At 34.5% G+C, this 27,512-nt stretch overlaps 1 protein-coding gene across 1 annotated transcript in view; it reads right to left on the reverse strand.

The window, feature by feature from the left end:
* The window catches only part of MDGA2 (MAM domain containing glycosylphosphatidylinositol anchor 2), an 826,502-nt gene that overhangs the window by 251,411 nt on the left and 547,579 nt on the right, over nucleotides 1-27,512 (reverse strand). The window contains exon 6 of the mRNA XM_047767260.1: nucleotides 18,692-18,961. Within this exon, the coding sequence (XP_047623216.1) occupies nucleotides 18,692-18,961 (270 nt within the window). The remainder of the gene's footprint in view (nucleotides 1-18,691; nucleotides 18,962-27,512) is intronic.

The raw sequence follows: 27,512 nt of genomic DNA on the forward strand, positions 1-27,512 counted from the left end.
CTTTTAAGACTATAAATCTACTTCTAAATAAGTATTAACTATATCTCACAAGTTTTGAAATATAATATTTTAATTATCCAGTTTGAAGTACTTTCTAATTTTTACTGGTTTTTTTTTTTCCATTGACCCAAGGGTTACTTAGAATTATATTGTTCAAGCACAAAACACATGATGTTTTGAAAATTATATCTTTGTTATTGATTCCAGCTTAATTTCATTATGATCAGAGTTCACGTTTTGAATTACTTTAATTTTTATATTATGACTTTGTATAGGATTTATTTTACTTCTTTTTTTGAGTTCTTCAGGTGGGAGCTTTGATAATTTACTTGAGACTTTTCATCATTTCTAGTGTTTGCATTCAATTGTATAAATTTTCCTCCTGGCACTTCCTTAGCTGTGTCCCACAAATTTTGATAGGAAAAAAGAAAAAAATGGTTGAAGTTATTTTAATACAAAACATATTTACAACTGAGAAAAATTAAAAAAACACACAAAAGTTCAAAGCTAATTTTTATAATAACTAATAACATTGAATGATCTCCAAAAAACTAATCAGTAAAAACAAAAAGAGAAGACAAAATTACCAATATCACATAATTACTGCTTACAACAGTGATATGTTGTAACTACCTTATATCTTCTCAAGAGAGCAAACTATGTGCTATTCTTCCAACTATACAACTCGAAATTGGCTATGGTCTGATGACATACACCAAGGAAACTTGCAAATATTATAAAAAAGTAGTTGTTTTTTCCTATAAATCTGGTTTTCTAGCACATTGCTAGACTCAAACATATCTTTAAAAACTACAATAATTTTAACAATTTTATACCAATAATCTTGACAATTTAAACAACATATTCAGATTCCCAGGAAAACAAAACTAAATTTGAAAAAGATAGAAACTGTAATAGTCAAATATTTAGTAAAGAAATTTAATTTTTTCTTTTTCTTTTTCTTTTTTTTTTGTCTTTTTGTCCTTTTAGGCCCACATCCATGGCATATGGAGGTTCCCAGACTAGGGGTCGAATTGGAGCTGTACCTGCAGGCCTATACCACAGCCACAGAAACGCAGGATCCGAGCCGCATCTGCAACCTACACTACAGCTCACAGCAACATTGGATCCTTAACCCACTAAGCGAGGCCAGGGATCGCACCCAAAACCTCATGGTTCCTAGTCAGATTCATTTCCCCTGTGCCATGATGGGAACTCCAAAGAAATTCAATTTGTAATTGAAAACCTTTGTACAAAGCAATCTGTAAGCCCAAATGGCTTTTCTTGAAAATTCCTTTCTAAACAATTAAAAGTATCACCACTTTTACATAAACTTAAGATAGCAAAAAAGAAGAAATGTTTACTGATTTGATTTTTTTTATTACCTTTTTTTTTTTGGTATTGAAGTGTAACTTACATACAGCAAAGCACTAATATCTTGAATGTGCTGTTTGATCTGTTTGACCAGGTCTATACCATTGTCAAACCCAAACCTCTATGATGTAGGAAATTTACATCATCACCTAAAGTTATTTCAAGTCCCACTCTAGTGAAAAACTCTTCCCCAAGAAGCAATCACTGACATAATTTCCATTAACAAAGATTATTCTTGTCTATTCTAGAATTCACATAAATGAATCATATAACATGTACTTTTGTACATCTGATATACTTCACTAAGCATATAGTTATGATTCATTTTACGGATTCAGGTACCATTAGTGTGCTCCGTTTTACTGCTAAATGGTGTCCTACTATATAACTATATTCCAGATTATTTTCTATTTTCTATGTAGTTTCCATATTTTGGCTAATATGAAAAAAAAATCATCCATTACTGTACAGAAAATTTTATGTATATAATTTAAATTTCTCTTTGGTAAATACCAGGAAAGGAATTGCTAGGTCATAAGGTAAATTGTGTTGAACTTTAAAAACTGAAGTTCCCATTGTGGCTCAGTAGTAATTAACCTGACTAGTAACCATGACGATGTGGGTTCAAACCTTGGCCTTGCTCAGTGGGTTAAGGATCCAGCACTGCCTTGAGCTGTGGTGTAAGTCACAGACAGTTCAGATCCCTTGTTGATGTGGTGCAGGCTGGCAACTTTTGCTCTAATTGGACCCCTAGCCTGGGAACTTTCATACACCATGGGCATGGCCTAAAAAAGAATAAATAAAGATTGACAATTTTTAAAAAAAGATAAAAAAATAAAAACTGCTAAGCATTATTCAAGAAGGACTTTATTTTATGCTCCTACTGGCAGTTTATGAATTCTAGGTGCCCTACATCCCCTACAACCTTTGGTGAAGTAAATCATTTTCATGTATCTATTCTGGTAGGGGTCTTGTGGTATTTAATTGTGATTTAATTTGCATTTCCCTGATGAACAATGATGATGAATATATTAATTAGTGCTTATTAGCCATTCATAAGTCATTGTCTTTATAAAACTTTTTCCTACTTTTAAAAAATGATTTGTTTATAGTTTTATTACTGAGTTGCAGAAATTAATTATATAATCAGGATATATGCCATCTGTCATATATATGTGATGAAAATATTTTCTTCCCATCTCTAGCCTATTTTCCTGTTTTTGGCTTTTTTTTTTTTTTTTTTTTGTCTATTTAGGCCCCCAGTCACAGCATTTGGAGGTCTCTAGGCTAGGGGTAGAATCTGAGCTGTAGACACTGGCCTATGCCACAGCCACATCAATGCCAGATCTAAGCCACATTAGCAACTTACACCACAGCTCACAGCAACTCTGGATCCTTAACCTATTGAGTGAGGCCAGAGATCGAACCTGTGTCCTCCCATGGATATTAGTTGGGTTCATTATACCTGAGCCACAATGGGAACTCCCAACATAGTTCTTAGATACAATCCACTTGATGATTTTGTATTACTGTCTTTATATTGTAGAGGAAATGATTTTATAACATTTGTTAGGATTTACGTGTCAATGATCATGAAGGATATTGGTATTTTTCATTTCCTATATTATCATCTTCCTTTGCTACTAAGATTATGGTGGTCTTGTACTATGAGTTGAGGAGTCTTTTTTCTTCTTTGATTTTATGAATTTTGTTTATGTGTGTATGATTGGGTCAGTTTATTTCTATAGGTTTAGTAGAGCTCATAATAAAGTCATCTGGGCATGTTATCTCTTTTGGAAATTTTGGAATGAAGATTTCAGTTTCTTTAATGAATAAGAAAGGTATTCATCTTTAAATGTCTTTTCTTATGTTAGTTTTGATGAGTTGTGCTTTTCACTAAATTTTTCTATTTTGTCAAATATATTTGCATAAAGTTGCTCATAAAACCCTCCACTGCCCTTTTAAGTTTATAAATTCTGTAGTAATGCTACTGCTTTCATTCCTGATGCTAGCAATTTGTATTTTATCTCTTGTTTACTTTATCAATATTTTTAGGAGTTTAATAACTTTGTTAAGGTTATTGAAGAACACCTTTTGGGCTTTTTAAAGTATCTCCATTGTTTTTCTATAATACATTGATATATGCTCTCTTTTATTATTTTTCTTCTGCTTAAGGTTACATTTCTATATGTCCTACATGTTCTTTGTTCCTCTATTCTTCCTTTCTTGTGCTTTTCAGCATGACTCAATTATTGGATGGCATTTAACACTCATTAAAAATTCTTAGCTAGTTATGAATAGAAGAGGGTCATTAAAATGCCAGCAGTAAGCATTATATTTAATGGTGTAATACTTAAAACTTTCCCTTTGGGATTGGAAAAGAGAGAAGGATACATGATATTTTACTTCTGTTAAGCATGTAATTTGGACATCTTTGGCAATAAAATCAGTCAAGAAACAGGCATGAAATATGTAAAAAAAAAAGTATATCTTTCATTATTTGAAGCCAAAATAATTGTGTACATAAAAAATTCAAAATAATCTAAGACAACTCATTATAATAAATGAGTTTAACAACGTTGAGTAATGTAAGGTGGGTACACAAAATCACTTGCATTGCCATATACAGCACAAAATAAATAGGAAATAAAGTTTTTAAAATGATACTATTTACAATGCCAAGGACAAGAACAACAAAACTCTCAAATACTCAGAATAAATCTAACAGAAGATGTTTAAAATCACTCCTTTGAAACCCACAAAATGTAGTGAATGAAATTAAAGAAAGATAAATGGAGGGATAGAAAATGTCAAATGGAAGATGTGAAGCTTCAATTTGGTAAAAAAACAAAACAAAAAAACCTCAGCTTTTTTTTTAAAGGGGAAAGGGTGGAGCATAAGTTGATAAACTGCCTATAAAATGTATATGGAACACACAGGGCCAAGACTAAACAAGGAAATCTTGAAAAAGAAAAAAAAAACAAAACAAAAAACAAAAAACCAGAATGCTAACACTACCAGATTTAATACACAATGTTAAAGTAACTGAGATATAGAAATATTAGCATAGGGATAAACAAAGACAAATAGAAAAGAAATGGGTCAAGAAACAGACCCACAGGTATTTGATACTTTGACTTATGACAAAGATGAAACTGCATAATGAGAAGTTGCAGTCAATTCTACAGATGGTGATGTTAACCCAGATATTCAAATTTTTAAAAATTACCTTTAGTTCTACCTCAAATTCACACACAAAATCAATTCCAAATGAATTATGCAACAATTATTTAGGTAACACAATAAATCTTTTAGCAGAAAACTTGAGTATATTTTTCATATGTAGTTAGGAAAAAATTCCCTAAATAGTAAAAGGAAATATTCCATATAATAAAAGACAATTTCTTAAATTTTTTAAAAAATTTGATAGTTGGTAATGCATCAAAATGGAGGACTTTTATTCATTATAGAATGGCATTAAGATTGTGAGAAGGCAAGCCCACAAAGTAGAAGAAAGTACTTTTCAATAAATCTATCTCGTAAATGACTTATATCAAATATATAAAGAACTCCACAAATAAAGAAGGAAAAAAAAACTTAAAAGGGGAAAAAGAGACCAAAGACTTGAAAAGGGGGTGCTGAAAAATGACAATCAAGTTGTCAAAATCATTTGAAAAATTACTCACCTCATCCACCATAGGATAAATGCAATTTAAAACCACCCTATGATTCCATGACACCAATTAGAGTTGTTAGAATGAAAAATACAGATGATATCAAATGTAGACATGAACATGGAACAAATGCAATGCTTATAGAAATGTAAACTAGAGAATTGTTTGGTGTTAGATATTAACATTCTCTTATCTGATGCTTCCTAGGTACATACCCAATAGAAGTTATGTTCATCAAAAGGTTGGTACAAAGATATTCAGAGCACAATTATCCCCACAATGGTCTTAAACTGGTGATAACTGAAAAGTTTATAAATGACCAAATACATTAATTCTGTTATATGCATACAGTGGAATATTATATTAAAATAAAAATACAAGGCCCTTGCTACACATAGTAGCATGTGAATCCCAGGAACATAATATTGGGACAGAAATCTTGACATAAGTTGCACTTTACATAGCTCCATTTAGAAAAATGTTTAAAACAGCAAAGCTAATCTAAGATGTTCAAAGTCCAAATAGAGGTCACATCTTACTGAGGCTGTGAACATGGGACAAGAAGGACGCTTCCTGAGAGCTATTATTTGTCTGCTTTTCAACCTGACTGCTGCTGACACAGATGTGTCCACTCTGTAAAAGTTCATTAAGCTATATATTTACAGTGTCTACAATTTCTGCTACACTTTAATAGAATATAAAGTTTTAAAGTCATATGTTAGATTATATTTTAAAGATAGTGCTTTAATATACTCTGATTATATAATCAGCAAGCAGGAAGGTACTGCAGGACAGTAATGTATAAACACTTATAACAAAAGCACAGAGACACCAAATCTAGACTTCCATCTCTGTGAGAGGAGAAATTATTGAACCCATCCTTTGTATCCAAGTGAACATCATTTATTTCTCTGAGCACTCACATCAAATAAATTTCTAAATATATAGGTCAACTGCAATCAGTTACATGCTTCCCTTTTTAGGTTTTTCTACTGCTGTCAAAATAAATTAATAGTTAATATGAAATGAAATGAAATGAAATGGGCCAAACTAGAAACAATCCTTGAAAATATGTTTCTATAAAGAAAGTGAGCATTTAACCCATAGTGTAAGAAGAAACTATAATATGGTATTTTACACCCTCTTTAAAATACACACACACACACACACACACACACACACACACACAGTAATTAGGAGGAAGTTTAAGAAGGTTGATAAGAGCAACATAAATATTCATTTTTTCATTTTCCATCATTTTGGTTTCATGTTTTGGATGATCTGACAGGACATTGTTTAGTGTTATTGAAAATGTGGGAATTGTATAGGAATCAAGAGGGCTATATATGAAAAATTTGTGTTCATTTACTCCAGAGGCTCAGTGGATGGCCTTCTCTCTTAGAAGACTAAAAGAGAGCTCTTACTATTATAAAAGGTTCCAACTTAGGAAGTGCATTGAAAAACTTTAATAAATGAGGTGAGAGTCATCAGTAAATGGAATACAGAACTTCAGTAGAAAGGGTCTAAGATGCTGACTAGATGAACAATGGACAGAAATATGATTATAACCTAGGAGGTAAGAGTTCGTAAATATGGACCACAGAGAAGAGAAACTGCTCTAAGATCCTAATAAGCACTTTCCAAGCAGGGCCTGATCATAGCCTTTTCCCAAGGTACAGAGAAAGATGAATGTCAGGTTAAGAACTACTGACATATGAAATGCCAAGAAATATGTCAAGAATGGCTATAATCTGATATCAATATTGTATCAAAATGTACAGTTTAAAAAAAAATTGTGTATGTGCATGCATGACTATGTAGATTTATTCATCTTTCAAGTTGGCTATAAGGGAAACCCTTAACTAGAACAGGGTTTCTCAATAGCAACACAATTTACATTTTGGACCAGGTATTTCATTTTGTGCAGTTTGTCTAGTGCATCCTAGGGTGTTTAGCAGCATCCCTGGTCTCTATCATTTACATGCCAGTAACACTCCCCCCCCAGTCAAGACAATCAAAAATGTCTCAATATACTTGTTACGAGACATGTTTCTACAATATTTTCTTAGCCTCTTTGCTGAAAACTCCATCTTGTCCTGCTTTATTTTACCCCATCTTCCTGCTTGAAAAACAGTCACAGTGCTGGTGAATGACTTCAGCTTAAGCACAAAGATAAGTTATTCATAGGGTCATCTGAATGAGGACCTAATGCGTTGGTCTAGGCATCAGGGACCTGTGCGGATTGGCAGGTCATTTGCACAGCATGATATGTCCCCTTAAGAACAAAAGAAAGAGGAGCCTCATGGCCCCAAGGGGTTTAAGAGGGGGTCGTTAGCAGGATATGCTAATGATTGTTAAATGCCTAAAGGTCAGAATAAAAGCTTAATCAGCAACTGGCTAAGTGACTTTTAAAATAACTTAAAAAAAACCTATATCCTACACCTACAACCCCCTCCTCACTTGGCATAATCCTCCAGAGCACAATAAAAGCAGTGTGATTTTTTGAGGCAGGGCTCTTGGTCCCTGAGACCTTGAGTCCCCCAGTTCCCACATTTACTTAAGATAAATGTCTCTGTGACTTGTTTTATGTTAACTTTTTTCTTTAAGTTTCACAGCACCCGTTCTTCAGCCCCATCCTGCTGAGCTGGTCTCAGCATATACTGTCAAATGTCCACTAAAATGGAAAAATTGCCCGCTATTGAGGACCACTGACCTAAGCAGATAAATAAAATGCCACCTCTCTATCTTCTAAAAAAAGTTTCCCATCATCCACTGAATGATGGTGATGGCTGAAATGTGAATGTGAATTATATTATTTCTGTTCATGTTAACTAAATTAAGGTATGTGGGGGTGAAAATCAAAGAAAGAACCATGGAAAGACTAATCCTAAAGTCTGTATGACTCAAAAAAAAAGAACAAAACTCCTCTAATTAAAAAAACATAATTCTTTTCAGTATGTTTTAAAGGTACTTTCCAAATTTTTGGATTTTATGTATTAAACAATCAGTTTTAGAATAAATTTATGGACTCTCCATGGATAAATTTTCTCTCATCAGTCATTAATACTTGATTGATTTTAATATACATTTTGACTAAGATGAATTTAAATTACAGTGTTGATGAATTCCATGCACACATAATTTTCAGATAAGTATATTTGCTGAGACAATAAGATAAATAAAAGAAGGAAAAGAGAAAAGATTATTTGAAAGCTAAAATTAAGAAATCATCTTATGGAGCCTAAACTAAGAATAATTTAAGAATTAGGTTAATTGTTTCTATTTAAAACTTTCCTGAAACATTTAAAAAGAGCACTGATGTTGGAAGAATACTAGAATAATTCAATAGGTACTTAGAAAATTTGTCTTCAACACTAGATCTGTGTCAGTTGTTTTAAGGGGCAAAAAAGGAATGAGGAAATTAATGCATGGAGTTCTTACTTAAAGGAAGATAATCTTCAGGGCAACTTCCTCCATAGTATGTAAGGAAGATCATAATTCACAATCAAGCCTAGAAGTGTGCTGTTAGAAGCTCAGCTGATTTGGGGCTAGTTTGGGGTTAGTAGATACAAACTATTGCATTTAGAATACATATGCAATGAGGTCCTACTCTTCAGCATAGGGAACAATATTCAGTCTCTTGGGTTAGAACATGATGGAAGACACTATGAGAAAAAGAATATATATATATATATATATATATATATATATATAATTCACACAAAGTGTGGTGAGCCGCTAGGCCTGGGGAATAAGTACCTGCCATAACAAGAGGATTAAAAGTCCAAATCAGCTGTTATAAGGGAAACCAAAAACAGTAAACGGAAAACCTGGCAGGTTGACTAATTCAATTAAAAATTGTATATAACATCTTAAGGACATTAAGATCACAAAATATTAACTTTTAAGCATTATTTTAAATCACAAAATATAATGCATCAAATTGTTTCTGAAAATGTTTACTATAAAAAATGGAAGTTACAGTTTTTCTGTAAAAGTCAATCAATAATTCCTAATCTTTCATACCTAAGAAAATGCATTTAAAAAAAAAAGAAAAGTTCAAAACACTAGTTAATATCAACATTCTGGTCAGCAAAAGAAAGAGATACTTCATTTTGAAATATGTAAGGATTCTCATTTTTCTAAGGCCAGAGTAAATGATACCTTCTCTTTGGAATTTTTTTTCTCTCCCTATTCAGAGTCAATTGTTCATCTGAGCTTCTAACAGCACACTTCTAGGCTTGATTGTGAATTATGATCTTCCTTACATACTATGGAGGAAGTTGCCCTGAAGATTATCTTCCTTTAAGTAAGAACTCCATGCATTAATTTCCTCATTCCTTTTTTGCCCCTTAAAACAACTGACACAGATCTAGTGTTGAAGACAAATTTTCTAAGTACCTATTGAAAATATCATTTACATTCACCTTCCTGGTTTAATATCCTAAAGTAACTAATAAGAATTGTGTTTGAGTAGTTCCCATCATGGCTCAGTGGTTAGCAAACCTGAAGGGCATCCATGAGGACTCAGGTTTGATCTCTGGCCTTGCTCAACAGTTAAGGATCCAGCGTTGCCGTAAGCTGTGGTATAGGTCACAGCTCGGACCCCACATTTCTGTGGTTGTGGCATAGGCCAGTGGCTACAGCTCTGATTATACCCCTAACCTAGGAACCTCCTACATGCCATGGGCGTGGCCCTAAAAAGACAAAAGACAAAAAAAAAGAAAAAAAAGAATTGTGTTTGAAAGTTCAGTGCTTTTTAATCACCATAATGTTACTATATGTACATCTATACAGCCATGCACTTGTACTTATGCATTTGCATGAGTAAACCTGTAAACAAAAATAGCGATTAAGTCCAGAAAGGGGCATAGAATCATATATGGTTAGAAAGAAAGAGTCTTAGAAATTATGTACTGTAATTTCTTACTGTAAAGTATGCAGAGGCCTCTTTACATAACTAGGGTCTGATAGCTAATTTAAAGGAAGCCAGGATCTAAAATATGGCACAAATGATCCTATCTACAAAGTACAAACAGATCACAGACATGGAGAGCAGACTTGTGGTAGCCAGGTGGGAGGAAATAGGATGGTTGGGGTGTTGGGGAGTTTGGGGTTAGTAGATACAAACTATTGCATTTAGAATACATATGCAATGAGGTCCTACTCTTCAGCATAGGGAACAATATTCAGTCTCTTGGGTTAGAACATGATGGAAGACACTATGAGAAAAAGAATATATATATATATATATAATTCACACAAAGTGTGGTGAGCCACTAGGCCTGGGGAATAAGTACCTGCCATAACAAGAGGATTAAAAGTCCAAATCAGGAGTTTTCAAATTAGTGCCATGTTTTGGGCCTTTTTTTTTTTTTTTAACAACTATAAGGTATACGAAAACCATCCCTCCTTCCCCCATCGAATATAGAATGGCTTTGAGGAAACTGATTTAAAAATTTTTTAAATAATGTTATTTGAACAAGATTCTTCTTTTCTGGATGTTAACAGGTACTGAGTTTTCTGGATGTTAACAGGTACTGAGTTTTAAAGCACTACTACAAATTGGTGCATCTCCATCTGTCTAGTCAAAGACAAAATATGTCAGAGATCTCAACTACCAAAAAGGACAATCTAAGTTTTAATAAAATACAATGTATGACTGAGCTGTCTGTATATAATTACATAAAAGTAATTATAAGATAATACAATATCTAGATAAACCTTTTTACTTGAAGTTGTATTTTATAATTCCTCGTGTTATTTCAGTGAACAAAGATGTTAGATTTATCTCATTTGTAAGACGGAAGTGAGTTATCTATATTTGGATAACTACCGAATTTGATAATTTTTAGATTTTGTATAGCCCTGATTAATTTTTAAAAGGACAATAATGAGACAATTTCAGAGCTACAAAACATTATATACTAAAATTCTCTCTGGTGTTTTGGGGAGATGTAATTACCACAGAATATTAAATTGGGAAAATAGAAAGAGAGCCCTTAATCTACATGAATAATTGGGACACCTGCACACACCAGTTTTGCTCTTGGAGAATGTTAATGTATTCATTTTCTACAATTTTAGTTATTTAACTATTTTAGCTATTATAATTTTTATTAATGTAAGGTCATGGAAAAAAGCTATTAATGACTAGAAATTTAATTTGATTAATGTAAACACTTGGGAGGAACTGCACTGACTCTGTAATTGGAAATTTACAAATAATTTACATTTAGGAATGCACTGTAAGCTAAATTTGAGCAATTCTTTCTGGGAAATTGACAATTAACTCTGACTTTCTGATCAATAGCTTGAAAAGAAATACTCTTCCGCAAAAACAATCAACACATTTTATAGGTCTTGTTTTGTCCCTTGCTTATACTAGACATTTTATTTATATAGTTATTTTTTTCTTTGTCTTTCATAATTCAAATAATCTCTTCTAATAAATAGAAATTCTTCAAACATTTTATACAATAATTTTTAAGACTGTTAGTAGAAAAGTCATTCTCAGTCCTTCAAATATAATGTTACTTAGAAAATCATAAACTATAAACAGTATGTTAGTTGGAACTTGAAATTGAAGTGTGCCTACCATTATGGGAGAAAAAAACTTAGTAAGAAAAACAGAATTCCCTCCCATAAAAAGTGATTGCATATTAGGGAGGGAAACAGTGTAATTAGGAAGGACACTATAGCGTTGGGGTTTTTTTTTTTAATAAGCATAAAAATGTATTCCATTTACAATACAGAAAGAATCCTTAGTAAGTTTTTGGTAAGGTAAGGATAGAGGAATTAGAAAATGACATTAGTCAGTTCAGTTTGGAGGAGACTGGGAGGGGTTTTATACACACACACACACACACACACACACACACACACACACATATATATAAACACATATATACATATACACATATATTTAGACACATGTATACACACATATATACATATATATATTTGTGTGTGTGTGTTGTGTATATATATATATATATACATATATATACACATATATATATTTGCCTTTTTAGGACTGCACCCACAGCATATGGAAATTCCCTGGCTAGGGGTCAAAATTGGGGCTGCAGCTGTCAGTTTACACCACGGCCACAGCAACACAGGATCCGGGTCGAGTCTGTGACCTACATCACAGCTCACAGCAACGCAGGATCTTTAACCCAATGAGCAAGGCCAGGGATCAAGCCTGCATCCTCATGGACCACAGTTGGATTCGTTACCCCTGAGCAACAACGGGAACTCCCCAACATGGCTAAATTTTGAAAGGCACTATGGTACCTTGGTTAAGACAGTGACCCTCAAAGCAAACTGTTTGAGTTCTGAATCCCAGCTTTGCTGCTTAAATAAGGCTTATTTGGGACAAATTACTTAACTACTCCCTCTTCAGTTTCACTGTTTGTTAAAATAGGGATAATAATTTTTTGGCCTCATAAATACTTGGGAATGATTAAAAAGTTGACATATATGGTAGGCGTGGTAGCCTAGTTAGTACATGGCAAGTGCTCAACTGATAATAACTATTACTATTACCTAAACAGAAATATATTCTCAAAGGTTCAAATATTTTTCTCATAGAATTTTAGATTATAAGATTTTTTTGTAATAAGCATAAAGATAATTTTGAAATGTTAACAGTGATAATATTTGACATATTTCCATGAAATGAGTTCTGAACAAATATGTTTAATGTAAAAATTCAGAGTTTTGAAGAACTCAGTCGTTTCACATGGATATACTAGAGTTAGGTAAAGCAACACTTTTCAGAACATAGGTTTATGATGTTTCTGGAGGTTACAGTATATTTCTGCACAGTTATGAATGTGTAAATTCATGCCTCACTGAATATATATTGACTTCTTCCATAAAGGTTAAATCTCTTACTGACAACTTTTCTTCATATTAGGAATCTGAGATCATAGATTAAAAAATTAGGCTGAAGAAACTCTAGAATCAAAAGAAAAACCTGTTTAGGAAATGACTTTTGCAGAGGCCATGAGTTCAAGAAAAGGGCTCATGAAATTAAGAAGATGAGGGGAAAACAAAACAAGGCATAAATAAACTTTGAGGCAATATGGGAGTATGATATGAAGAATATGGCTTATGTAGTATACTTCATATTGAGGTGGCTTACTGAGGTGACTTTAGACACAGCTGCAGATTGTCTTCAAAAGGTGAAGATGTTAGCCGTCTTGGAACCAGGACAACTTTTGGCACGACCTTGAAAAAAATGCAGTAATGACACTGCACAACTTCAAAGGCTAGGTTAGAACTCATGCAGCTCTTGGGACCATGGTTCAGGTAGCCTGTAGAAGTCTGGCTTACCTTGACACTGCTGCATGGCAAAACCATGTAAAGAGGCTATTGAAAATGAATGAGAGACAGAGAAAGACCACCTGAGGAGCCCAGCTGTTTGAACATTTTAGTTCAGGAAACAGGAATTTGATTGAAAAAGGCTTAAAGATAATTCTAGGCCCAGAATCTTCTGAGTACAACTATATGAGGCCCTGGATCTTTTAGCTGAGTGTCTCAACCCCCAGATTTGTGAGCAAAATAAATAAATCCTATTAAGTTATTGTTTTGGAGTCTTTATTACACAGTAATGGATAATTAGAACAAGGTGGCCTTTCAAATGAGCTAGTCACATCACAGCAATGTTTAATATGATTTAACATGTATACAGAATTTCTGACTTTTGCATAGTATCATTTATCATACATTCAGGGTATTAAAGGGCAATAGACATCCAGAAGAAATGTCTAGTGTAAGCCAGTAAACTTTTCAAAAAGAGATTCATTCATTCAACAAATATTTATTGAGAATTGACTTTATTATTTTTTAGACCCCAAGGATACATCACACAGTAGCACTACAAACAGATAAATTATTTGTCCCTATAGATAGTGCCCTGAAAGGGATAGATGGTAAATTTTAAAAATGTATAAAATTATCCTTGGTAACTATAAGAAGAAACAGTAGATCATTCAAGGGAGTAGGGGCTGATTATTTAAGATAGGGTAGTCATGGAAGACATTTCCCAGAAAATGGTATTTAAAAATTAACATCCCAGGCTGAAAAACCAGCAAATGTTTATATCTTGAGTTGTGAAAAAGAACACGAGAATGGCATGAAATGACAATGAGGAACTTGAATTCCTCTTTTTAGGTGATATGGGAAGCCAAGGGAGGGATCTGATTAGGAGAATGAGGTGATTTCAATTACCCAGGCTTTTGCATGAATATAAAAGAGATGGCTAGTTATTTACCAAAATCCATGCCCTCTTATTCCTGGCTCACAGTAAGAATACATTTCCCAGCCTTCACATCTTTGGATGTGATTATCTGCCTAAGATCTAGCCAACAGAATGTGATTGGAACTAACACATATCTAGCTCATCAAAGTCTCCTATGGATGTTCATTTAAACTGCTCCCCACTTCCAGCTGTCAGGGATGGAGGTCATACTCAGAGCGACCTTAGTAACCACAGACTGAAGATGGCAGAAACATTATGACCCTGGATGCCTGAATGATTGCATGGAGCAGATCTCTAGCACTGCACTCAGGACAGCTCCTGACCACACACATCAATCTCACACATACGACCATAGCCCTCATTATCAACAAGGAAACACGCTATACTCTTTCATGAAAAAAAGCTGTAAGAGTTTCTATTTTGAGTAATTACATGTATGGGTCTATTCGTTGACTCAGCCTAGTCTACCTTATCTAATACAGTGGGCACTGGGATAGAAAGAAGATCAATGAAAAGATCACTTTAATCAACTAGGGAAATGCATTGATAGTTTACACAAGGGTGATAATGGTGAACTGGCAAGATGCAGACCAGTTTGAAGATAGGACCACAAGATGATCACATTTAAGATTGCTGGCTAGAAATTTTCAAAGTTCTTATAATCCCTCAATACTTTTGTGAAACTAGATAACAGAATAGATTTTTCCTGATTCACTTTTGACTGAGAACAAAATCCATGGAATTCCAAAATGAGCATAAAACAGATCTTCTTATGCAGAATTTTCAAAGAAAGTAAAAGAAACTCCATGCTATGTTTCTTGGGCTTCATGGGCAATTAAGCATAGAAAAAAGGTCAGAGACCACGTTTGAGTGGAAGGATATCTTTGGACAACCCTGCAAGAAGAAGCTTCTTCCAGGCCCAAGGCAGCAGGAGAACCTGTCTTAATCCTACTGAAGGGTTTTCAGGGAGTCAGCAAAAGCTCTGAAATATTTTCCCTGAGGAAACCAAAATAAATTCCCTCAGGACAATAGGATAGAGGTGGCTACACTGGAATCTATGTGCTCTGACAGAATTTATTGGTAAGCATTTCTGCTCGTAGCTGTGAATCACACAGGAAAGGAGAACTTCTTGTCTTGGGCTCTGTTAAGCTGGCTGCCTGGAAGAGAGAGGTGCCCTCAGCAGAAAGACATTAGGAGTACAGCACCAGATGCTCAGGGAATGTAGGACATCAATGGACCAGGGAGAACCTGTGACTAGAGATCTCTCCTTGGTACATACAGATGTGGATCTCTTATAGGTGTAAGAATCTCTCAAGAGTCCACTAAAGTGTCATAGAAGAAAAGTAAATATGTCTTATATAGCAAAGAACTTCCTACTCTACCCCAAGCCAGGGAAGTCAGAACCTGGCTATCAGGTCAAGGCTGGGGTAGGTAGAGGAGGGTACAGGATACACAAACAGAAAGAACACAACCATACCAATCCTCCTCTCCCTTTTCATAGCTGGTTTCCAGCCCAGAGCTGGATGGGGGAGAAAATTTTGCATTGTCAGGTTTGGAGTTTTATTACTATTTTGGATCACAAATCCAAAGCACTGAACAAAATGTGTGACTGCGATTTGAATTCACTGTAGGATTCTCCAACAATGAGCAGAAAGGTCATGGGGTCTGCATGATTTTTCTTCTGAAACAGGAGAAGATTAAGCCACTGAATAAAATTTTAAAAGGCCACAGGACACTAAAATACAGTAATGTCTTGATCATGTTATGAACCATGCTTGCTCAACACAGTGGCCCATTCAATTTTCAACAGAAGAGAAATGTGGGCATTTCTAATTGCAGTGACTCACACTAGAGAATTTGAGGTGAGAATGACATACTGCTTAACAGAAGTTTGGAAACCACTGAGCTCAGGCCACCCAACATATATCTAGGAAATGAAAATAATTTTCAATGTCATGGAGAAATGTGGGTTGATCATTGCAAGGCATTGCTGTTATACTAATGAATGTCTATCTAACAAAACTTTAAAACATTGAGATTCCTCCTCAGTTTTGGAGCTTATTATCTACTAGGAGGGTTATCTACATTATTTACAGTGTTTTCTATTTTTTATAAAAATCAAATGACATTCAGAAATGTTTCTGGAATTTTATTCCTGTCTGTGCTCTACAACCTTATTTTGTCCAGGGGATATTCTCAAATGGTAATAGAAATTCTATGCACAGAATATCCTCGTACTTGCTCAGAAAACCTGGTCTGTGGATCTTGATATAATTACAGAAAGGAATAGGGGGAAAATTAACCTAGAGTTCTACTTTTGCTGTACCCATGATATAGTTAATTTAAGACATTGCAGAGGTCTACGAATTCAGAAGACTTGAAAATAATTTCTTTGATATAATAATAGGAAAACCATTTTTCTTTAACTGAATTTCTTGGCCTTTGTGGAAGAAATAAAATGCCTCATATTATTGTAGCAGTTTTTCTTCCTGCAGTTTAATCTAAGACCTGTTAACCAAGGCTATTTCTATATGCAGTAAGATTACATACAAACTCGACTTTATGAATTTTGTGAATTCCACTGATGAGAGGTTCCACTGGTAATACGACAATGCAAATGTATACTTCAGATAACTTAAAGACATAAAAATGTTATAAAGAGGAGAAATACATTTTAAGGCTTTATTTATTTGAGGTCATTCATGTCAAAGATGAAAACTGTCTTTTGTAAGAACACAGATGAAAACTGCCAGTTGGGATGAGGAGGAGCAAGTCATGCTGGGAACATATATTTGCTGTGAACTAACTTAGTTCTTTATGGAGGGTTTCTGAGCAACACCAACATTTGATGCTGAACATTTTGCCAGTTGTACAGGGATTCAATATAGTCACAGATGATCCTATGATCAAACTCAATTTAAAAAATTCACGGTCTTCTAAGACTGGGATGCAAATTGATTTAGAAGTTAGGTTGGTTCTGAGTGTGAAATTTTAGGAATAATTTAATCAATTGATTTTTCTTTTCTTTTCCTTTTTCTATATGCTAATGGGTGATACATGGTTTAAAAGAAAACCTAAGTATAAACAACTGAAAGATTTCTTTCAATAGCATTCAATCTCATATACAGCACTGTGTTAATTCAGTTGGCATGATGTTTTATTTTATAGTGATACATAAAATAATAGTTTCTTGCAATTACTAAATATTAAATTGCTTATTTTATAGCAGATAACACACTATCCACCATGTCTTAATTTACACTATGATACCTTGCAATACTTTGAACAGAGTGTCTTTTTGGCCAAGTAGTGCATTTCTGATAGTTTGGATAGTAACAGATAACTATGCTCACTAAAACTATCACAATCGATGTTCTCAAAGTTATGTTTATCTCAACATACTCAATTATGTTTTAATTCTATTATAATCCTCCGACAGGAGAAATTTTCACTTGTCTGCTGGGCAGTTCTCTTGGGCATATGGATGTCTGTTTTAATTTTAGAGGCATTGGTGTGCATCCTCCTTCTCCAGCCCAGGATCAAGCCAGGTGAAGTGAGATGTGAAGAAGCATATGCTCTCCTTGCACAGTGACTTTACATCCTCTGAAATGGAGAGATAGCATCTCCTCCATATGCAGCACCAGTACACCAACTAGGACCTCACTGCTGTTATCAAGTGACACACTGTTTACATCAATTCCTCACATAAACTTTATCTTTTACTATCTCTGACTTTTCTATGACATTTGCCGATCTCAGTCTGTTAAAACTCTTTCCAGCACATGAGACCTGATGCAAATGTTATTCCCTGATAACCTCAGCCAAAAACTATTGTAATTTTTATGTCTATAGCTTTTGCTTACACTTGCCAAACACTGTATCATAAGGCTATAAATTGATACATTTTATTTTTACTATCTGACAATAGGATCCTCGAGTACAAGGTAAGGTTTTATAGATCTCTCTGTAATCCCACAATTTAAAGTGCTCCTTGTAATAGAAACTCAATAAATGTTTATCAAACATTAAATTGATATATCTGTTAAATTCCTAAACTAATACACAATCTGTATAACAATGTCTAATGCTCTATGCCACATTCAGATTTTTTTTTTACTAATAACGTATTATAAAACTATTCCGTGGTATCACTAAGAATATGTTATGAGAACTATTCAATGCAAATACAGAGCATTGTTATTAAGGTTTAGGAATCTTAGGTTCCATTCATAATTAGATGTCATTTACTATTTATAAATAGTTTTCTAGTATGTTGTGATATATAATATTTGAGGAAATATTTTATACAAAATATTATTTGTTTTGTCATAACCCAGAAATTTATGCTGCAACCTTCTCTAGGTGAACTCACCTCTCACGATGATGTTGGTGGACTTTTTTGCAGGGTTTCCCACATTATTATTGGCAATGCAGCTGTAAGTACCAGCATCTTCAGAGGTGATGGCAGGTATGGTCAAAGTTCCTCCATTCAAAACAGTCTTTTCAGGCAGAGTCCCAAAGGACCTGACCCAGGTGAGGGAGGGTACAGGCTCTCCTCCTGTCGTAACACATACTAATGTTATGGCCTCTCCAGGGTTTACAACTATAGGGTCATCCACCAAGAGTTTAATTGACGGAGATGCTAAAAGACAAACAAAAGAACATGCACCTATTTAGATCTACTGCAACTAGAATTCAACAGTATGCTTCATATTTATTGAAACTATCAAAATGAAATATTGTTCTCTTTTCCCAAAGTCATATTGTATTAATCAAACTTTTACTAGATAGAAAGATTACTCCTTTTAATTACATGTTATATACCCATGGAACTGTATCAAGAACCTTACACATAGAGAAGGGAATTACAACGTATGTGTTCCTAGATTACTGCTCCAAAATTAGAATGACAAGAAGGGTTAAAGTTTTAAAACTCACTGGTTTTACATCATGTTTTAATAAAATTAAAAGTTCCATGGCCTAAGAGCCATTAATACGATATGCTTGAATTAGGGAAACACACAATGGTGAAGTCAAGAAATATTTGCCCCTCAAATGACTTGTATAAGGATGAGTTGTTTTCCTATTAAATAGACAATATTTAAAGAAAAAGGCTCAAGAGAATTTCATTCTCATAAACTAATACATATATAACAATTAGATCATTGTTTTTACCTATACTGCATTGCAGAAATATATTCATGATCTCATTCAAAATTCTCTTTTCCAAATTTGAATTGAAAACCAAGCCCTGTCCAACTTAGTTTTTGTTAAATATGGCATTATTTTCTCTGAGAGTCCCTGATATTAAAAATATCCCACACAGACAACAATGGCTAATGATTTCAAGAATTTAAAAATGTTCATATATGTTTTAGTGCTGAATCTTTCTAGTTTTAAGTCCCAAAATGATAGAAGTGAAATTGTCAGTTTTTTCTAGTGTTTCATTTTAGATTTTATAAATATCAGCTCTTTTAAACTATAAGGTTTTGCTTAAGAATCAAAGGGACATTAGGATTCATCAAGTTTAAGTATAAATCATGTCACGGGGAATAAAAATTAAAGTAGGAAAAACACAAAAAATATTTTTGTCTATCACTTCAAATATTTTTAAGAAGAGATTTTATCCTGGGCTAGTTACTCCCTTGTTGTAAGCTTCCACCGTTTCCTTATTTTCCCTTCATACCACGTCATATATTAGCCAGGTTACCGCTGTGGCTCTTCAGACAGAAGCCTGATGACTGCATCTCTGAAGTATGGCCTGATGGTTGAATGGTAAGAGCACAAATTCTGCAGAATAATACCTGGGTTCTTGATTCTGCTATTACTTAATAACCATCTGAGTTTCAGTTAGTTCTTTGACTCCTGAGTGCCTCAGTTTCCCACTGTTGAAATGGAGGAGAATAACTGCTAACTATCCTACACTGATACGGTTATTTAACATATGTCAGGTGCTTACGGTAGTATCAAGTGCAAAAAAAATGTGCTGAAAAATTGTTTTCTCTTGTCATTATTTTCATTACAATCTTCATAGCCTGGTCCTATGCTTAGTATATAATGGATGCTTAATAAATATTGTCAAGGCAAATTACTAAGTGGGTGAATGAATAAATGAATGACTAGTATAAAACTGTAATCACTATAAAATATAATTTTTCTATTTTACTCTGATACATACGACAGAGATATTTTAAAACCATTTTGACTTTTGGAGGTCTTATGCCACATCACATAAAATCTATTTAAATATACCCATATATTTGAGGATACATAATAAACCATTTTGATTTTGTTTTCTCTTTTTAATTTATAAGTTGAAAGTATTTTTTCTCAAGATTAAATCTTTTCTTAGGGCCTTTAAAAGTTTATAGGCAAAAGTGAATTGCAAAGGAATGCTATTTTTTTTTCACAAGACCCTTAAAACTGTGCAACCACCTTGAGTGCATGCATTATATGGTTCCTCTTCTGCACTTATATAGGTAATTAGGAAATTAAGATGAATCTCATTGCACTAAATCATGTATGTGGCTGAGTGTCCATTAATGTCTATTGCATGTTTTGGTCAAATTACCCCATCACTACCTAAGAATAAAGAATAGAGATCATCAGTTTCCTTATAACCATGAGACAAAAGCATTGTTCAAACACGTATTGCATTATCTAGACATCCAGTCTTTCTTCACAGCAATTTGTGAGAGAAAGACTACTTTTTACAAAGGACTGCTCATTTTTTTTTAAGTAGTAAGGAAACAAACACAGAGGTTGAAGGGGGGCAAGAGAAATACTGAATTTTATTTGGGATTTTCATCAAAGTAAAATGTAGAATAAGGGTGAAATACATAAAGTAAACAAAGGAAATCTTTCAAGTTAAGTATTTATAGTATATTTTAAAAATCCTAGATTATTTTAAACATGTTTTATAGTTATTGCCAAAACATGGCTCAAATTACCTAAAAATTATCCCAAGTCTGATTTAACATGACACACACATAGACACATACCACCAGCTATAACCACTCTCTTTGTATACAGTACTCATAAATAAGTGTCTGTCAGACTTTCAGAATGAGAATCTTGCCCTCAATGATGGAATGCATAGGTCATCATAGCAATGGTCACAGAGACTTGACTCTCCCTTTTGAGATCAATATGTCAACATTCTAGTATGCCTGATGTGCTCTGTAGTGGAAGTACGATAGATAAGTAGATGAATTAGATATATAGGCAGGCAGGTAGATGGATAGACAGACAGATAAATTATTGGTCCTGAGAGAGATGTGATGAAGGGGAATAATTCTAAAAAGAGAGAGAAAAAGAAGGGAAGGGAAAAGAAAGAAAGGAAAGGCCAAAGAGTCTGTGGTTTTATTTTCCAAAATCCTAAACCCATCAATAACTACAACATGGAAAGTTTATTTCAGGAAATACCTTGAGCAAGAGAATTCTTCCCATGTTCCCTTTAGCGCCACCCTGGCAAACAGAAAGAAACATTTTCTTGGGCTGAGCAGCAGATACATCAGTGGGTCTCAGACGGAAAAAAGACTGGCCTCTTGACTCCCACACCAAATCGCAAACATATAGATACTCAAGGGCAAAGGGGATCTGTATGTCCTGTCCTGGTTTGAAGTCACTAAGTGACTGGTTAGAGAGACAGGACGATGTGGGCCTCATGGGAAAGTCTGCATGCCTCAGGGGAATAGCCACCAGCCACAGATGGTGGGATGGAAGGAGCAGAGACACCAGCCAGAAATGAATGTGTCAAGACAACAGGGGATGAGAGGTGTCTTAGGCCACATACACTTGTTAAAAGATCCAGATCTCATGCCCTACACCTTGGTACACTCTACCCCCTAGAATTTAAAGAAAATCTGGTGTAAATGAGAACTCCATGTTGACTGAGATACAATTTCTGAAGTTATGGCAGCATAGATGGTTGAAAGACAAATATATCACCTATATGTACAATCTTAAAAAATAATGCAAGGGGAATTATATTCAATATCTTGTATAATCTATAATGGAAAATAATATGAAAAATACATATGTAACTGAATCACTATAGTGTACACCTAAAACTAACACAACACTGCAAATCAACTATATGCAATTAAAAAGAGTGCTAAAAAAAAGTTGAATTGTAAAATAATAAAAATATATTTCCTTCAAACCTGAATTTGTAGACTGAGATTCACGCCCACTAATTTGAGAGAGTCACTTCCTCATAAGATCCTCTGGTTGTTTAATACAAAGATTTAGTTTGGGGTTAATTAAGAATACATTCTATAGGAAGAAAATACTATTTTAACTGAGGTCAATGACTTCGGTTTTTGTTTTGGCTACTACCTAACATAATAGCTTGCTAAAGATAAACATGGTTTAAAAAATTGAAAACAATGCAGTGGCAATTATCTTTATATTCTTATAGACTTTGGTCCTCCATGGATTTGGGCCTTTTAGTTTTTAAAAAGGAGCTTAGTTCCCCCCCTCCCACCACTGGCTCTTATTAAATTGATGTTAAGCAGGTAACTATGGTATAAAGCTTAGAGATAATCTAAGGCATGTAATTCTTTGACTGAAAGTAACTTTGAGTATTGGGTCCCAGGGAAAATCACAGGGAAGAAGCAACATCAACAATAATAACAACAGAATGAACTCCAATAAAACATCCTCAGCTAGGATGTCACTTGTCTTAGTGTGAATCCTCCCCAAAGCAGCTCCGGATACAAGTAGTTCATTTGGATGGAGATCCTAGGAAGCACACTGAAGGAGAGGAGATGAGACAAGAGAGGGAGAAAACCCAGCAAAAAGCATTAATGAGTGGCTGTCACCATGGGAAACCTGGCTCCCTGCTGCTGGAACCTTCTGAGAAACTACAAAGAATGCATCTCATAACCCTCCCTCTGAGAAGTGATGAGGCTGGCAGGGGTGTTTATCTACCAACTCTGGTCCCTAATTAGTTGAGGATTATTCTGTGGGCCTTAACTTCCCAACCTTGTGCATTGGCTGAACACGAGTCCAGGGAAAGTCCTCAAACAGAAGGAAAAACTAAATAAAGAATCTGTCAAAGGAAAAGACAATAACTTCCAGAACAGGAGAAAACAAGGAACTCACCGCATTTGCTAGGACACCCTTTCCATGTAAATTCAATGGTCAATTGTTGGCTACATGGAGATAATATGAAAAGGATAAAGAAAGAACAAGGAAGAAATGGGTGGTGAGTAGGGGCACCTTTGTCAAGATATAAGCACAAAATAAAATGAATAAGAGCACAGCATGAATAAAAGGAAGAGGAGGTAAAATATATATGATTTAATATTCTGCTTCTGTTTCATGGCCCTAAATTTTTTTAAAAACTAAAATATATACACATGATAGACAAACAAAGTCCAGCTTCTATATGGAGAGACATGCTATATTCACAGACTTGAGGAATGGAAAAAAGTTTCTCTTGAAGAAAGTAGTTGGAGTTCCCATTGTGGCTCAGAAGGTTAAGAACCAGACATAGTCCCTGGCCTCACTCAGAAAGTTAAAAATATGGCATTGCTGCAAGCTGCAGCATAGGTCACAGATGCAGCTTGGATCCAGGCATTTCTGTGGCTGTGGTGTAGGCTAGCAGCTGCAGTTATGATTCAACCCCTAGCCTGGGAACTTCCATATACCACAGTTGTAGCCATAAAAAAGAAAAAAAAAAGTAGTCATTTCACTGAGATATAAGAATCACTGTATTTTCCTGAATTTCATTGAAACTCATTTTAAACATACATTTCATTGAAATACAGGTAGCAGTGAACATTTCATATAATAAAAATGAGAGGATATATTATAAGTTGATTTGAAAACTCAAAATAATCCACCATGTAGTTGAAGTTATTATTCAAATGTTATCATTACTGACAAATTGACTGATTCTCATGAAGCCTAGGAATGATATAATATTAGGAAATTCTATTTAAAACAATGCTCCAGGATATGGCAATATTGAAATAGTATTCATAAATAGTCTCTGATGCAAGGGAGAGCCTTTGCTACAAATATTGAAGCAAACAAGCATTTTTCATTTTTTTAATATTCAAAGGACAGACAGTTCTGGAATGATTGAGAAGGTAGAGTAAATGTGTTCCTTCATAGAAAATTATATAAAAATCTCCTAGAAAAGACCTACTCCATAATGCCATCAGTCCCTAGATGGGTTTTGTTTGGTTGGCACAAATTGTTTATTGTTTGTTGTTGTTATTATTAGGAATGGACACCTTTTATGTATTGTTTGTTCTCCCTGGTCAACATATTTCAATACATTTAGCTAAGAAGAACTTATTGAGCACCTACTATGTATCAAGATCTGTGACAGGCACTTGGGACATAATGGTGAACAAAACAGCCAAAGAATTTCTGCACTCATAATCTTATATCCTTATAGGACCAGAACCAGCCTCCTCCCCATGACTGCCTTTGTCTTAGGGGATTTTACATATTTACACTACCTAACCATTCTCTGAGGTCATGCACATTTGTGATCCCTAATCGGGATATTCATGCCATCACAGCCCAACAAGTAAAGAAATTTGCCAAAAGATAATTCTTCAATGAAATAAGACTTTAAAAAATATAACAAGGAGTTCCCACTGTGGCTCAGTGGTTAACGAATCCGACTAGGAACCATGAGGTTGTGGGTTCGATCCCTGGCCTTGCTTAGTGGGTTAAGGATCTGGCATTGCTGTAAGCTGTGGTGTAGGTCACAGACGTGGCTCGGAACTCGAATTGCTGTGGTTGTGGCATAGGCCGATGGCTACAGCTCTGATTAGACCCCTATCCTGGGAACCTCCATATGCTGTAGGAGTGGCCCTACAAAAGGCAAAAAGATTAAAAAAAAAAAAAGTTGTGGCATTTTCCTGTTCTTCACAGAAGATACCAGAATTTAGGAATAGTGCCAGTTTGCAAAGATGCCCTCCTCACAAAATCAACGTGCATGAACCTGCAACTCTTGCTACCTGAAATTTTCTTCCAGTGCTTATCCACCTGGTAAACCACTTTATCATGGTCAAATGTCAACATCAATCCTTTACCCAATTCCTAGTTTTTGTTTAAGGCAAATGAATTCCTTCCTTCTTTATAAATGCTTAGCTGCTTATAATAGCTCTTCCACATTCCCCACCCTAAAACACATACACTCTGGCCACAGTTAGAACACTTATCTTCCCCTTTCACCGTGTGATACTTAGGACTAGGCCATCAGAGTGAAAGGGTGATGTTCTTCATATTTGTACCAAGAGCACTCAGAAAAGGATTTGACCATTATGTGCTCAATAAAGTCTTACTGAATAAAAGAATGTTGAATTTAAAGAATGTGAAAATTTAGGATTTGCATGAACCATCCATTGAAAACTACTAGTTATGAAGATCTGCCAACCCTTTCATTGTTCAACCCATCCAAACTTAACTACACTTTATAACAGTAACAACGTGATAGCAAAGAATTTTTCAAGCAAAATTTAGTGCATCACTCACATAAAATAATTATAGCATGCTATTTACATTTCTTTGTACTTAATTCTTTGCTCAGTTGTAATACATATATTACTATTAATAAACCATGGGATTAAGCTAAATTATGTCCTTGAAAGCAAAACTAAAGGCACATGGCCCTTGTCATAAGAGGACCGGTATGTGGGTAATTCAGGTTCTTTTGTAAGAGTGATATAGTAGCAGCAGAACAGAAAAGACATCACCTCTAAGATCGTCTGGTATTGATCTTCCAGCTATACTTTTTGAGGCCTCACTAGAGTAGCAAAGAAAACAAAACACTAATTCTGCTCTGGACACTAAAGCTGCTGAAATGGAGATAGCCAGTATTTCTATAACTAGTGTTATAACATGGATTATGCAAAAAGATATTCTTATTGGTTACTCTCTTACTGGCTTGATAAAGAATATATGTTTTTTCTTATTACCCGTCCTGGTGACACTGTATTATAGTGTTATATTTTGAATTCTTTTATGATTCTATAACTTTATAGTAATTTGGCTAAGATGGATCAGAGCTAATTTTAAGGAATAATATAAAATAGATTTAACCCTACTGGGCCTCTATTTCCTCCTCCAAGGGAATTCCATTAGATAATTTCCAAAGGACTGCTCAGACCAAATTTCCACCTTGATTAGGAAAACATCTTGCCATATAGTCTCCTAATTTTATGACATCACTATACTCATGTTACTCAAATACTAAATTGGTTCCAAGACATAGCAAACATTAGAAATCACATCAGGAGCTTACTTAGCCAGGTCATTGATAGCAACAAAATAAACTGATTGCAAACAAAGAAATGTACCTATGTTTTAAGTAAAGAAAAATTGTTAATTCAACATATTTATTGTGCCAACTGTGTCAGATTCTGTCCTAAGCTTTGGAGATAAAAGAACAAAAGAGACAAAAATCCTGCCCTCGAGGTATCTGCAATTAGATGGAGACAATTACAATTCTTAATATGTTCCAGGCACTCTTCAAAAAGCTTTACATATATTTCTCATGTAACTGTATGGCATAGCTGCTATTATTGCCTATTTTACTAGTTACCAATCTAAGAAACATTTTAGCTAACTTTCCCAAGGTCATATATACAGTGAATGGTGGAGCTGAGATTCTAATCTAGGCTGTCTGACTTGAGATGGATATAAAGCACTGTAGATAAACTCCAGAGTGAAATAAGTTGATAATTTTCAAGCTCTAATTAAATTCCTGATGATATTTATGCCAGAGGAAGAATTAATGCTGCTTGTCTAATAGAAAGGATAACATTAATACCATCTATTATAATGAAAACCCAGAGAAGGCAAAAATAAACATAGTTTGCTAGTTAGGCTTCCTGAAATCTCTACCATTTGGAATAGAAAGCAAAAAGGACATATGAACCCTCTAAGGCATAATTAAAAAGACTAAACTCTGAAGTGACTGTGTAGAAGAGGCTTTTAGGACACTGCTCAGTGTTTTCACTCCTACCTTATCCATAACTATATATAATGGGCTCAGTTATTTAAGTTCTAAGACTTCATAAGATAACAAGGAAGCCTTCCAGAAACAGCAAAATGGAGAACAGTGGTAGTTGACAATATGCCACTAAGAAAAAAGTAAGAAAAAGGTCTTATTACATGAAATAGTAAGCTTTGCCACAAGGATAAACTCTTAAGCAGCCTTCATC

The sequence above is a fragment of the Phacochoerus africanus genome, chromosome 2 (genome assembly GCF_016906955.1).
Source record: "Phacochoerus africanus isolate WHEZ1 chromosome 2, ROS_Pafr_v1, whole genome shotgun sequence".
Classification (NCBI taxonomy): domain Eukaryota; kingdom Metazoa; phylum Chordata; class Mammalia; order Artiodactyla; family Suidae; genus Phacochoerus; species Phacochoerus africanus.